This window comes from Tupaia chinensis, unplaced genomic scaffold (genome assembly GCF_000334495.1).
Source record: "Tupaia chinensis unplaced genomic scaffold, TupChi_1.0 Scaffold000294_2, whole genome shotgun sequence".
NCBI lineage: Eukaryota > Metazoa > Chordata > Mammalia > Scandentia > Tupaiidae > Tupaia > Tupaia belangeri.
Genome location: NW_006159780.1, coordinates 1,445,169 through 1,460,572, shown reverse-complemented (window position 1 = coordinate 1,460,572; position 15,404 = coordinate 1,445,169). Strand labels below are relative to the sequence as shown.

The 15,404-nt window shown below is 52.8% G+C and overlaps 1 protein-coding gene and 1 long non-coding RNA gene across 2 annotated transcripts in view; one reads left to right on the top strand and one right to left on the bottom strand.

The window, feature by feature from the left end:
* Nucleotides 1–15,404, top strand: part of TNS3 (tensin 3) — a 239,551-nt gene that overhangs the window by 140,657 nt on the left and 83,490 nt on the right. The window contains 1 exon segment of the mRNA XM_006150681.3: nt 4,464–5,681. Coding sequence (XP_006150743.1) covers nt 4,464–5,681 — 1,218 coding nt within the window.
* Nucleotides 8,563–15,404, bottom strand: part of LOC102476329 (uncharacterized) — a 10,466-nt gene continuing 3,624 nt past the window's right edge. The window contains exon 3 of the long non-coding RNA XR_334856.2: nt 8,563–9,120. This is a non-coding gene — a long non-coding RNA (uncharacterized LOC102476329). The remainder of the gene's footprint in view (nt 9,121–15,404) is intronic.

Here is a 15,404-nt window from a genome sequence, read left to right as displayed (position 1 = left end):
GCACACGCGCCCGGTCTGAGTTTTAAGCCACCGGGTCCGGGACGCGAATCACGGTCGACTACGTGGGAGTCCAGCAACATAGCCATTACACTAACTGCTGGTTCCCTCTTTTTCTTTTTTTTTAGAGAGATTTTTGCTATAGAGTGGGTGCAGTCTCTGGAGAGACATAGAGAGATAGAAAGCAAGAAGTCACCCCAGAGGGGTGACTGGTCACGTCGCGATCTCTTCTCCATTCTTCTCTTGCAATTTTAGGCACACACACACACATGCCCAGCATGAGATTGAAGCCATCAGATGTGGGACTCGAACCACGATCCGCCATGCATGAGTCCAGCGACGTAACCATTACACCATCTGCTGGTCCCTGTTCTGGTGTGTTTTTCAAGCTGCTGGAGCTGGGACTTGAACCTCAGTTGTAATGTGGATTCTGACTCCTAATACATAGTGCTTATCCACTGTGCCCTAGGGCTTTCCCAGACAGGGCATTTAAGTGTCCAGAAGATGTCAGGGGCAGATGAGTGACTGGACTGTCTTCTCAAACTCTGTCTTTGCCTCTGCCTCCTCTTTATAGGGCGACAGCTCCCACAGCACATCAGATTCCAGAGACAGCCCATCCTGGCAGCCTTTTTCCCAGATAGGGCTCCCCCGCCCCCACCCACAGGGCTGGTCTGGGCATAGGAACCACAGCCATAGCCCTGCCTACAGGCCACAGCTGGGAGTTTGGTTGGCTTCATGATTTTTCTGGCCTGGGTGTAGGAAATCATTTTCTGCATCACTTTCCCAAAGCAGAACCATCCCATAAGGAACACTGCCATCAGTTAGAGAAGGGTGTCCTTTAACGATTCGGGAACTTGCACAACAGGGCATGGGAGCCTGGTTGCTTTTTGTTGAGAGATCAGCAGGCAGCTTTGAATAGCTCTGCCCCACACCCCCAGGTAAGTTTCATTTCTAGGCACAATTCTGTCCTTACTGCTCTTACTCTGCAGTTTTATATCGGGTTTTAGGAAGTGAAACCGTAGTGGAAGGTGTGTGAGTGAGGCCACCCCTTTGCATATGCACACTGCAGAGGTGCTGGTCACACCCCAGATCTAGATGTGGCTGTGGCTGTTGCTGTGACTAGGATAGGGGGTGCTGGAGGATGTCTGCAGAGCTTCTGGGGCTGCCCCTTGAGCACTGCACCTTTAGGGAGAGCCAGACTCCTAGGACGAGATTGCAAAGCGTAAGTGGCCTTCTTGGGGTTCACTAGATTTGTTTCACATCCTTTCCCTATAGATTTAGCATTCATTTGGCATTTTCTGATACAGGGAGGAGGGAGTGGATGCATAACACGAAGATTAGGGAGTCCTGTGCGCTGGGCAGGGCTGGGAGGACTGCACTCTGTCCCATGGCTGTGCTCTCCTGTGGGAGGGCAGCCATGAGGTCCCCTTAGGCTGTCAGGATTTGGCAAGAACTGGGTCTGGCACCGATGGAGTGTTTAGACAATGGTAGTGGAAACTTACTGTTTGCAATGCATAAATTATTTTTTGATTATTTCTACTGCTCATAAATACAATAAAAACAGGGTTACTCATAGCCCCTGAGCCCACAGCCAAGGGAATATTGCCTGTTCTTTACCCTTAGGTCCACGCCCTTCCATACAGTGTTCACGGTACAGGGCCAGCCATGGACCTACCTTAGATGTAAGAGTCATGGCCACCTTTTCTTTTCTTTTTTTTTGGGTGGGGAGGTTTTTGCTGTAGGGCACGTGCACTCACCAGAAAGAGAGAGACAGAGAGACAGAAAGTGAGAAATCACCTCCCCTCAGGAGGGATGGCCATGCCACAATCCCTTCTCCATTCTTCTCTTGGGATCTTGGGCATGCACGTACAAATGCTTGGCATGAGTTTAAGCCACAGGATCCGGGACTCAAACCGTGATATCGACTACATGGGAGTCCAGTGACATAGCCATTACGCTAACTGCTGATCCCTTGAGTTTCTTTTTTTAAAAACATCATTGTGCCAGTTCAACTCGGACATAGGGAGAAGGGTGTGGTAAGTGTTAGTCTTGACAGCACGGAACCTCACTGTGGTGAGCAGATGGCCCTGGCTGTGTGGCCCAGTGTGCAGTATGTGCCCTGGCTGCCCATCCAGCATGGGGACACATGGGCTTGACCCGATAGCCATCCAGTGCCCTCCATATGACAGGGGTCTCTGATTGTGACAGCACATTCCCTCGCTCAGTGTCCCCTTCTTTTCCTTCTCGCGCACTGCAGGACAGAAGGGCCCATTTGCCAGCTCTTACGTGAGTTCAATTTTCCTGGCAATGGAGGCTTCTGAACAGAACCAGATAGGAGCAGTGTTTACTCAGGGCCTATCAAGACACTCATCTGCTGTCATTTTACCCTCGGGTTCACCTTCAGTAAAACAGTGTCCCCTGCCCTCATTTTAGAGCTGTGAAGTGGAAGGTCAGGGTGAGCCCCCGTTGTTAGAACGCTGACCCAGTCTCAAGGAGGACCTGAACTTGAACCTGTCCGTCAGGTGCCAGGGCTTCATCAGGGGCTATTCCACTGCACAAGCTTAGTGCCCAACAGAGAGGTTGCGTGCAGTGCACCTTTGCACAGGCCTGTGATTTAGGATGCTCTGGGTAGGTGGCCGTTAGTTTGCTTGCACAGAGCTGGGAGCAGGTATCGTTTGCAGTTGGGTCACATGCTGGTCCCTGGCCAGAGCGATGCGACGTTATTGCTATTGCCTACTGACAGAGCCTTCAGGAGCGTCCCCCTGGCACTCTCTGAGCATGGAGGTTTTGGACCAGCAAGCTTGGGTCCATTTATTTTAACTTGGACATAGAGAGGAGGGTCTGGTAAGTGATAGTCTTGACAGCACAGACTCTCACTGTGGTGAGCAGGTTCACCTCTGCCTCCTAGCACAATCTCACCCGAGCGATGATTTCTTCTTTCTGAGCCTCAGTGCTTTAGGGATAAACAGGGAATAACAACAGCTAGTTTGCTAGTTGGGTCATACTATGAGAGAGAAAATGCACTGCAAACCTGCCCTGTAATAGGTGCTCATAATAGCAGTTGTCGTTGGTGCCGTTAGCTCACAGTCATTGTGCCAGTCCAGGGTCTGCTCCTGTGAACAGGGCCTCTGCCACGAAGACTTGGTTCATTTACAGCATTTGTGCGTCACCTCTTCTGCAGGCCCTCCCTTCCTCCTTCTTCACAATGCAGTGAGGTTCAGGCCGTCCCCGTCCCTGCTTCTCTGTTGCTTACCCTTGGATGTAGTTGAAACAAGAAGGAATGCAGCGCTATGCGTGCTCTCAGAACGGCTCCTGGTACTTCTCAGACCCTGTGTCAATGTGTCCAGCCTGGCACTCAGACTCCCGAGGCACTGAGCCACATGCTCAAGCCAGGCCCCTCCGGAGCAGCTCCAGGGTCAGCCCCGCCTCCATTGAGAGGGAGTGGCTGCTTCAATTCCAGGTGTCCAAATGGCGTGGCTTCCAGCCCTGGCAGCTCCCTGGCTTGGAATGCCTGCAATTTCACAGGCGAGAAAATAGACGGTGGGGGAGGCCCACACTGCGGAATATTTCAGGAGGTTCTGGGCTGTGACACTGTGTGTGGCCCTCCTGGTTATAGCTGCTGGTCAGCATTCCGAGGTTGGGAAGCCACTGCACCACAGCCAGACTGTGATTAATAACAGTAGCGGAGGGTTTGGCTCCTCCCACCCTTGTTTTAGGTTAATTTCTCTACTCCCTATATTCTGTGGAAACCAGCAGGTGCAGAGCAACCTCCGCGGTAGTTAGTGGGCCTGCTGCACCCCCCAGCTCCTACTCGGCCCACTGACACTAGGGTCAACTTGAATGAAGGCCTGATTGGCTCCTGCTCTGTCTCTTCTAATGTCTAGATGTTAGCAGATCCCGGATGTTGAGAGGAAGGCAAGATGGTTAGTCAGATGCTTAGTTTCATAAGAATGTGTAACCAGCACAAAGTCGAAGCTCAGCAAGTGTTAGCATGTGAAGGGAACAGTCCTTTCTGGGGCTTTATGAGCTGGGCTGGGTTCAGGAAGTTCACAGTGAGCCCTCAGGTAAGGTGACCCAGAGCTTCTCTGACAGCTCTTTGTGCATAGAAAGTATGTACAAAGATCTTGGTGCTTGGAATTATTTCCGTTTCTCTGGTGCTTTATTTACTCTGCCTGAGTAGCACTTTGGATTCAAGAGGAGGGTTCATCTCTGTTTGTTGTAAGTTACACTGTGAGTTCATTTATACAGCGCCTTTAGAAAGTTCCTGGAAAAGGTGTGCTACCAACAAAACCCTGTGCATGGATGTCAAAAATTTATCGCACCAAGGTAGACTTAAATTCCATTTTCCCATCATCTTTAGCAGGCCCTTGTATTTGTTTAGACAGATGCATGGGCCTGTCGCATGGATCTGGTCATCTGGGCCTGGCCACCTTTCTCTAAAGCCCCTCTCCTGTTCTCTCCCGTAGTGCTGCACACACAGGGCCCTGTTGATGGCAGCCTTTATGCGAAGGTGAGGAAGAAAAGTGCCTCGGACCCCGGAATCCCAGGAGGCCCTCAGGCTGGCCCTACCACCAGCAGCCCAGACCACAGTGACCATACCCTCTCGGTCAGCAGTGACTCGGGCCACTCCACAGCCTCGGTCAGAACCGATAAGACTGAAGAGCGCCTGGCACCAGGAGCCAAGCGGGGCCTGAGCCCCCAGGAGAAGGCCGAGCTGGACCAGCTGCTCAGCGGCTTCGGCCTGGAAGACTCTGGGAGTGCTCTCAAGGAAATGACGGATGCCCCCAGCAAATACAGTGGAGCTCGCCACGTGGTGCCGGCCCAGGTCCACGTGAACGGAGACGCCGCCCCAAAGGACCGGGAGACTGACATCCTGGACGACGAGATGCCCCACCATGACCTGCACAGCGTGGACAGTCTCGGGACACTGTCCTCCTCAGAGGGGCCACAGTCAACTCCCATGGGCCCCTTCACTTGCCACAAGAGCAGCCAGAACTCTCTCCTATCCGATGGGTTTGGCAGCAGTGTTGGTGAGGAGCAGCATAGTGCCCCGGCACCTGACCTGGGCCTGGCCACGGATGCCCTGTATGAGAGGGAGCGGGTGTTCGGGAGCCGAGAGCCCCGGCAGCCCCAGGCCTCATTGTGCAAACCATCGGTATCAGCGCAGACGCAGGCCTTCGGGCCCAGTGGCTACTCCACGCAGACCTGGGTGAGGCAGCAGCAGATGGTGGCCGCGCAGCACTACAGCTTTGCCCCCGATGGTCCGGGGCTCAGCCCTGCCCGGCCTGGAGCTCCACTGACACCCAGCCGCACCAGCAGCAGAGTAGTGGTGCAGAGGGGCATGGGCAGTGGGCCGCATGCCCCGGACACACAGCAGCCCTCTCCTGGCAGAGGGTTCAAACCCAGGTTTTCAGAGGCTGGAGTGATGAATGGAGCCACAGCAGAGCCGAGCACGGGCCCCTCCCCAGGCTCCCCCACCCTCGATATCGACCAGTCCATAGAGCAGCTCAACAGGCTCATCTTGGAGCTGGACCCCACCTTCGAGCCCATCCCAACCCACATGAGCTCCTTGTGCAGCCGGGCCAATGGCTCTGTGGCCCCTGATGGCCTGGGCAATGGGCGCCGAGCCAGCAGCAGAGTACCTGATGCAGGAGAGGACCCTGGACGTACACCTGGGCGGCAAGGTGAGCTGGCTGGCCGGGGACACCATGTTTGAGTGCACTGGCCTCCTAAGTCTTAGCTTTCAGTCAACCCACAGGAGAGGGGCGTTTCCTTTGCTGCGTCTCCTCTCTGCAATATAGACTTAGGATTGGTGTAATGCTGTGGGCCCTTGGTAGCAGACTTGGAGGTGAGGAGGAAGAGGCAGGGACCTGCCTACTAATGTCAGTGCGGGGGCTGCGTGGGTCCCAGCATGCTGGTGGGGGCTGGCTGTGTCTTCTTGTCACATGCAACTGGGTGCAGTAGACCAATCAAGGGCATGGCTGGGGAGTCAACCGAACCCACCTGTGTGCAGCCCTCCATGCCACCCACCTGCTCTGTGATGGGCCAGGTCCTTAACCTCTCTGAACCTCGGGCTTAGCAACACCTTTCTCACTGGAATAGTTTGAAGGGGTTAGTGAAGGCAGTGTGCTAGCCTCTACCCACATGCTACAGGTAGGGTTATAGGAACATGCCAGACACTTCAGGAGGACCGCTGGACAGTCTTGTGGAGACAAGGAAGTAGGCTGTCACAGAGTATAGATTCTTTTTCTAAAAATAATTATTTATTTAATTTCATTTGTTATTATTATTATTATTTTAATTTGACCAAACAGAGAGAGAGAGAGAGAGAGAGAGAGGAAAAGCAGGAAAGTGGGAAAGCAAGCTGCCAGGTCTGGGACTCGAACCGTGGTTGACCATGTGGGAATCCAGCACCTTTAACCACCTTGCCACCTGCCGGCCCCCAGAGTATAGATTACGGATACACCATGCATGGTATAGAGAGGCTGTTCATTGGAGGCAGGGGTCACTGAGTGGTGACTGAGGGGGAACAGAGAGGTTGTGTGCAAGACAGGGGTGGGAAGTGCAGGGGGTTGAGGATGCAGGCTCAGGAGCATGGGGGCAGAGAGGAGTGGCCAGGAACCCAGAGTCACGGGGCCAGGCTCCAGCACAGTGGGGGCCGCGCCCAGGCATGGGGGCTACCTGTGCATACCCTGAAGCAGGTCATGAGTCTGCTGATGGCAGGGAGGCTGGGACTGTGCTGTTCACTCTAGTGGGGTGTTTGGGGGCAGGGGAGGCCTTGTGAGTTAAAGAGCTGGGTCAGAATGGAGGGCAGGCAGTGCCCCATCAGTTCTACTGCAGCGCTGACTCCTAGATGAATTGGTGTGGTAGGGGGCGCTCTCCATTGGTGCTAGCAGGCAGAAAGGCTGGGTAAGCAGGGACTGGCCATGGAGAGCCTGGGAGGAACCTTAGGAGGCTGGGTGTGTCACTGGGATAGAACTGGTGTCAGGCAGGAGCCTATGTGGGTGACTGCTGCAGGGAACATGTGGGTTCCAGGAGCAGCCACACCAGGATGGGTGGGCCGAAACTGGGCCAGCCAAGCAGCTGGGGCCACTGAGCCACTGCAGATACCAGAGAATTACATGGAGCCCCTGACTGTTGCCAGCTAGAGCCCAGGACCTGGAGGGTGACCTGAGAGCACATGCTCTTGGCGTGGCCCCTTTGTTGGTGTATTTGGGTGTGTCTGTGTCCCAGCTGACCATCCTTGGAGGGGCCTGCTTCTAAAAGTAAAGGAGTGGGTTAGGGGCCATTTAATATCCAAGAGGCACTGACGAGTCTCAGGGCTGCTGTAGCACTGTGGAGAGGCATCCGAGAGGCACTTACAAGTCTCAGGGCTGCTGTAGCACTGTGGAGAGGAGCCACCATATTTGCCGAGTATTGTTACAGGGGCCAGGTGGGGTGATCCTCCGTGCAGGTGCTAGTCTGCATCTCACAGTTGTGTTTACGGAGGCATCAGCTGGCCACGTGGCCTCCCAGCAGAGCAGGAGTTCATGCCCTACCTCATGAACCCTGGGGCCCTGCCCGCTGGGGTCAGACAGTCTCAGGTCTGGGCGACGGGGAAAGGAGCACACTTTGTAGGCATTGACCTTGGCTCTGGGGCAGAGCTGTGCCACTGGCCACCTCTGCTACTTTGGCATGTAAAGGAGAGTCTCTGTGTGTCTATTTACTACACCCGTGCAAAAGAAATCCTGTCCCTGAGTCGGGCAACAGCAGGAGCAAGGAAAGGCCAGTGCACGTGGGCCTCTGATGTGCTGGGTGCAGGTGAGTGGACATGAGCCTGTCTAGCTTGCCCAAGGAGCTGGGACTGTGCTGTCCCTCCTGGGAGCTGGAAGGAGCTTGGAGCATCTCCTGTGAGTAGAGGACCACACCCTGGGGCACAGCCACTTGACAGCTGCAGTGTCACAACAGTGCAGTAGCAACTACTGTCACCTGTCCGAGATATTTACAAGTATTATTAACTCGTTTAACTCAGTACCTTCAGGACATCCTGAGTTGAAAACAAAGATATCAGTGGGAAGAAAGCAATCTGCCTTGTCACACGTGAGTTACTTCACCAAGCCTTCTTAAAAGAAATGACTTGGAAAGATTAAAACCCCAGAGGTCTTTTCACTTGGCTTAGTATCTCCTTGGAGATTTAGAAGAGGGGGCTGTGTCTCCTTGTATTTGGAGAAAACGACTTCCAGGCTCAGGGTAACCCACCACGACCTCGTGAGGTTAATCCGTTTTCCAGTTGACTGCATTTGATCCGTGGTGATTCCTGGTTCTTACTGTAACAAGACTGTAAAGCCTGGGGATTTCAGAGTGGCTTTGTACCCTCTGCCCTCACCTTGGCCATTTTTACTTGAAAAACACATCAATTTAATAGAATTTTAATTTTGACTTTAGTTCCTCTTTAATTCCTTTCAGCATAAAAATAATGACCGCTGTAAAATTGAAGGAATTTCTTACTTCAGAAATAGACCAGTAGAATTCAGGGCACATTTGGTTTTTGATCATACAGATTTAAAGTCTTTATTGCTGTGTCCGTGTTTGACAGGCGTAGTGTTGTAGACCATGTGTGAGTTTTTGCAGTACTCACAGAACCGTGGAGAGTCAGATGGGTTAGATCTGAGCCTACTCGGTGCCGTATTCTGAGACCTTTTGGAAATTGGGAAATGACCTGCTTATCAGAAAACTGCAAAGTGCCAGCTGTCCGTAAGCACCAGCTAATGGACGCCGAAGGAATAGTCCCAGCTCTGGGACAGGGCAGAGCGAGCTGTGTCATACTTGGAACTTGCCTCCTCTCTTGGGTCAAGCTTCCTGTCGCAGGTTAGCCAGGCTGGGTGATGGAGTCTGCTTGAGACTCACATGACAATTAATGGAAAAAGCAGAGGTGGCTCTGAACAGCCTACACAGCAGGCTTGGAGTCTCAGTCCAGGGCATCTTGTCCCGATGGAAATCTCAACAGCATAATGTTAATGTGGGTAGCTCTTGGCCCTCCTAACTGGATAGGGAAGAGGATTGGCATAGAGAACGCTGGAACTCTCCTGATCTTAACGTGTAAATTTTTGTGGGTAAATGTCTTGACTGGAAGAGGCTAGGTGGCTGAAAGACAGAAAACAAAAATCATTAGACACTAGCTGGAAAAATCGTAAAAGGGAGGCAGCCAACTAGCTGATTCTGAGTCCCTAGAGCATCTTCAGAAGGTCGGGATGTCAGGAAGCCTGTGCTTTGCAAGTACTCCAGCGCCCCAGCCCACATCCATCTTCTCAGCCAGCTGGGGAGGCAGCAAGGGCTGTCGAGCTGGGGGCCTCCACGCGCGGCTCTCAGGTCCGCTGCTCTGAATAGGAAAGGGCTCGGCAAGTCTGGAAGGCCTGACACGCTCAGGAAGGCTGTGACCACCCCTAGATGCGTTGTGTGTGTGTGAGGCTCAGCCCACTTACGGGGTCAGCGCCTGACTAGAGCCCACCTCCAGTCTTGCTCAAAAAGGGAAAGTCTGGTCTGAAAGTATCCAAGAATGCCTTGTTTGCTACACAAGGCCCTCCTCCTTAGCTTGCCTTCTGTCTTGTCCCTACATGCTGACCTCCATCTGAAGTCTGACTGTAGATGAGGCTTGTCACAGAGACCTCAGCATCGTGAAAGTACCAGAATCCTTTGCTCTTTGCAGATTGTGTCCCAAATAGGAGAAACACCACCACTTGTGGTAGGAGTTGGAACTAGCATTTCCCAGAGCTCTCCTGGGAGCTGCTGTGTGTCCTGTAGTGCTCTGCAGCTCAGCATCTCTGCATCTCTGCAGGGGTGATAAACCCTGGCTCAGGTTAGTTCTGAGATGAAAATGATGTGTGAAGACAGCATTTCCTACACACACACACACACATATTATTTTTTTTTTTTGAGAGATTTTCACTGTAGGGCGCGTGCGCTCGCCAGGCAGACAGAGAGAGACATAGAGACAGAAAGCGAGAAATCACCCCCCAGGGGGGATGGTCACGCCGCAATCCCCTCTCCTCCATTCTCCTCTCGGGATCTTGGGCACGCACGCACACGTGCCCGGCGTGAGTTTTAAGCCACCGGGTCCGGGACACGAACCGCGATCAACTACGTGGGAGTCCAGCGACATAGCCATTACGCTAACTGCTGGTTCCCACACACATATTATTTTTATACATTCAATCACTGTTTATCATTTCAACATGCAAAATGAATTTTCCCATCATGAATCCACTGTATGTTAGTCTAGACAAAGACAGATAATTTTCCATTTTTGTGACCCTTAAATGTTTTGTTTCTTTCTTTTTCCCCTTGGTGAGCATTTTCTGGGAGTCTCTTTCAATAATACTGCTGCCGGTGATGGTAGTGATGGTGGTGACAGTGATGATGGCATTGACGGTGATGCGGGTGGATGAACGTGATGGTGATGACGTCAGTGACGATGGTGGTGCTAGCATGGTGTGGTGCTGATGACGGTGCTGTTGATTATTATAGTGAAGGTGATGGTGAGGGCGGTAATGGTGATGGTAGTCGTAGCAGTGATGTGATGGTGATGGCGATTGTTATGATGAGGATGATGATAATGGTGGTGGTGATGCCAGTGGGTGAAGGTGATGGTGAGGGCGGTAGTGATGAGGGTAGTCGTAGCAGTGATATGATGGTGAGGGCGATTGTTATGACAGGGATGATGATAGCGGTGGTGGTGATGCCGGTGGGTGAAGGTGATGGTGAGGGCGGTAGTGATGAGGGTAGTCGTAGCAGTGATATGATGGTGAGGGCGATTGTTATGACAGGGATGATGATAGCGGTGGTGGTGATGCCGGTGGGTGAAGGTGATGGTGAGGGCGGTAGTGATGATGGTAGTCGTAGCAGTGATATGATGGTGAGGGCGATGGCGATTGTTATGACGAGGATCATGATAGCGGTGGTGGTGATGCCGGTGGGTGAAGGTGATGGTGAGGGCGGTAGTGATGAGGGTAGTCCTAGCAGTGATGTGATGGTGAGGGCGATGGCGATTGTTATGACGAGGATCATGATAATGGTGGTGGTGGTGATGTTAAGCATGATGGTGAGGGCGGTGGTGATGATGGTAGTCGTGGCAGTGATGTGATGGTGATGGCGATTGATATGACGAGGATGGTGATAGTGATGGTGTTGGTGATGTTAAGCATGATGGTGAGATGGCGGTAGTAGCAGTGATGTGGTGATGTTCACCCAGCAGGATGTGTAACAGAACTCCTACTTGTCCAAATGTGCTTTCCATTGCTGCATGTTATCCCACTAAACTCACACTCATCCACAGCCCAAAAGCCTCTTGGGGGCAGTACCCATGGCTCTCATTGTGTTCGCTGACACGTGGTAAGAGCTTGGCAACGGTAAACAGAGGAATGGCGGGCAGGCAGAAATGTAGTTGACCCTCCTAGGACCTGAGTGACCCTATTGAATGGGAACTTGGGTGGGTTTTCACTGGACAGTATGAGGCAGCCTACTTCCATCTGCAGGTCCAATGGGACTGCCCAGGGGTTGGGGAGGGAGAAAGCTTTGGAGATCTGAAGTCTGGTTGCTCTCTGCTGACGAGTGCCGTGTTATATCATGAGGTGAGATGCAAGATGTTGGTTTGGGGTGCTTGACTCCCTCTGTCACCTGCCTGATAGGGAGGGCTACTGCCTTGCTCTGGTTTGATGCCCTCCAGACAAGGGTCATCGAGGAGCCCCAGCACTGCTGCAGCCATCCCTACCCCCTCATCCCCTCCCCAACCTGGGTCTCCCTGCTTCTCTTCAGCCTGAGACCCATGGGTTTCTTGGATCACATCCTTCAAGTGGGAGGAGATTTCAGCCAGTGACACTGGGTAACAAAAGAAGTGACCCAGCCTGTGAAATTGAAGATTCCAGGTTGGCAGAGAGCCAGCTCTGCTTTTCCATACCTCCAGGCTCTTTGCTTCATGTTAAAATATTTTATTCATGTTACATCAGAGGCCCTGTTCTGCTCTGTGACCCTCTGCCAGCCTCCCAGCGTCCCACCAGACAGTCAGTCCACCTCATGAGGACTGGCCCAGATCCAGTGAGTGTTGACTCTGGAGAAAAGGTGGCATGATGAAAAATATCACCTTTCAGTAATTGACGGTGAAGCTTCCTGGTTCAAGGTGTGTGTTAACCCTAAGCAGAGAAGCCACTGCTGAATACCAGAAGGATACCTCGGCGTTCAGGAAGCTGCTTGGCCTGCATACCCTGCACCTTCACTTGCAAGGTGCGAGGCTCACGGACTCACAGAAGAGGACTGGGTGATCCAGCCCACGTCACATCACACACTGGGAGCCAGGGACATTGGGAGTGCTCAGTGTGCTCCTCACATGCAGACCTCGCTGGGCAGCAGGAACCAGATTAGGCAATTAGTTGAGGACTTGCAGGGCAGGAGGAGGGGCTGGTATTAGGGATGTTCAGTGCTGAACCTCCAGTAGTGAGCAGAAGGGACAGGGATGAGGTGCTGGAGGGATGGCGGGCACCCCAAGGCAGAGCCTCAGGGTCTTGAATGGGACAGGGCTATGGCTGTATCCCAGTCCTTGCTTGTCAGCATGATCGTCAGTAGGAATGGCAGCTCAGAGAAGTGTCACTGCCGCTGGAGCTCCAGTAGGGGCCTGTGCCATGCTCCACATACAGAGGAGGGCAGTTGGCAGTGGGTGGGGTGGGAGAAGGATCTCAGGGGGGAAACAGGAACTAGCAGGCTGCCCCGATGTGTCCAGGCCAGTGGGCATCGGGAGAGAAGGAAGCTCTGGTGGATTTGGTTCTCAGTGACCTGGGTATGGGTGTTCAGAGCCATGTCGGAGGCACAGAACATCATGGCGTTCCTGAGTTCCATGTGCACTTACGTGAGCGCCATGTGGACAGGCAAACGTCCCCACTGTGGGGTCCACCCTGTCAATATCAGGCCCTCTGAGCACCAGGGGATCACACCAACTTGCACTGCCCGGGAGTCCTGGGAGGGAAGATTGACCACAGCTCGAGGCAGAGACCTCCCAGGGAGTCAGCAGGAGCCCACAGCCCCTGTCAGCTCCTCTCTGAGTGGGTGTGCTCAGCCCAGGGCTTCCTTTTCTCCCAGAGGCTTCCCCTGACCCTGTGCCCTCCTGCAGCTGGGTAGGGTCCCGGGCCTCTCATAGGAGAGGCTCCTTCATGCTGGTACTTGGAAAGCGGGATAGAGCCAAGGTCAAGGACACTGCGTGTTTGCAGGAAGGACTCCCACTCCATTTCCTGCCATGGGCGGAGTGAGGCTGCTTTGCCATCAGTGAACTTCAGTCCTGGGGACATTTGAAGGAAATGACTTAGGACATTCCTGCCCAGGGTCAGGACCTCATGGCTCTTCTCTGCCCTTCAGACCCTGGTATGTCAGAACCATGAGTGTGCATGGGCGAGTGAGTGCATATGTAAATGACAGAGCTTGCTCACTGTGCTGCGGCAGCCCTGTGTGCTCCCAGCTCAAGAAACCTTTAGGAGTACACAGCCTGTCCTCTGAAACCGCCCTCACGGTTACTTTTCTTCTGCTGTGTTAAGCCGAGTGTGGTGTTGGATAGTTGATAAATCGTTTCTGTTTACCTCAACACTCCACTCCATAAAGCTGGCCCTGAGGGGCCCCACACTATTACCACGACTGGCATGCTGACATCCCACGAGGGCGGGAGAACAGTGTGGAGGTGCAGTCTTCATTTTCAAGGCCTTAAGCTCAAGACATGGCTTCAGGCTGCCTCCAGCTCACTCTACCTGCCTGGCTTGGCCGTAGCCATGGCCCTCTGCCCACCCAGACTCCATATTTACAACAGTAAATATGTCCTAATCCCTTCTTTGCAACCCCAAAATGAAAGTCATAGCTAATACTCACTACTGAAGCAGGTACTAAATTAGAGACCGGGGGCCGGTGGGTCGAGCAGCAGTAACAATGTCCCGTGAAGCTCACCCACATGGAAAGGTTCCAGACTCATGTCTAGAGACCTTCCTGAACATTCTGGGCATACCCATGCCCAAGATCCAGGACTGGGTGAGGGTGGGGTGGATTGTGGTGTGAAGACCCTGGTGGAGGGACCTCTCTCCCCCTCTCTCTGTCTGTCTTTCTCACTCATGGAAATGAACTTTAAAATAATAGAAGTGTAGGGCCAGCATGTGGCATGGAGTTTACGGCACTGGATCCCACATGGCTGACTGCGCAGTTCAAGTCCCAGACCTAGCAGCTTGAAAATCACACCAAGCATGTGTGTGCATGCCCAAAATTTCAAGAGGAGGAGAGAAGGAATTATGGCATGGCCATCCTCCCTGGGGGTTGCTCTCTGACTTTTTCTCTGTCTGTCTAGTGAGCACCTGTGCCCTATATCAAAACTTAAAGAGAACTCAAAGAAAAGTAATTTATAAGAAAACAACATGCATTGAAAAGTGAAAACCTTTGGGCTGACCTACCGTAGAAAATAAAAATCACTCGGCTATTTTAAAAATGTATTTTACTTATTTACTTATTTGGGGGGGGTGGACAAGATGCACATGACAGATGGTTGACCCTCCTCGTGTTCAAGTGCACAGCTGATGGCAGTGAGTTTGTAACTGAGTCGTCGGCACCATCCAGCTCCAGAATCTCCCATGACCCCACCCGGGAGCCCCATCCACATCGCCAGCCCTGTCCCACCCTCACCTACTCTCCAGCCCCCGACAGCTGCTGCTCCACTTCATCTCTGGATTTGCCCGTCCTGCCCATTCTGTAGAAATGGCCTCGCGGCTGGCGTCTGTTACTGAGCACGACTTCAAGTCCCAGACCTAGCAGCTTGAAAATCACACCAAGCATGTGTGTGCATGCCCAAAATTTCAAGAGGAGGAGAGAAGGAATTATGGCATGGCCATCCTCCCTGGGGGTTGCTCTCTGACTTTTTCTCTGTCTGTCTAGTGAGCACCTGTGCCCTATATCAAAACTTAAAGAGAACTCAAAGAAAAGTAATTTATAAGAAAACAACATGCATTGAAAAGTGAAAACCTTTGGGCTGACCTACCGTAGAAAATAAAAATCACTCGGCTATTTTAAAAATGTATTTTACTTATTTACTTATTTGGGGGGGGTGGACAAGATGCACATGACAGATGGTTGACCCTCCTCGTGTTCAAGTGCACAGCTGATGGCAGTGAGTTTGTAACTGAGTCGTCGGCACCATCCAGCTCCAGAATCTCCCATGACCCCACCCGGGAGCCCCATCCACATCGCCAGCCCTGTCCCACCCTCACCTACTCTCCAGCCCCCGACAGCTGCTGCTCCACTTCATCTCTGGATTTGCCCGTCCTGCCCATTCTGTAGAAATGGCCTCGCGGCTGGCGTCTGTTACTGAGCACGACGTGTCCTAGGCTCCTCTGTGCTTCAGCATGTGTGAGAGCGTC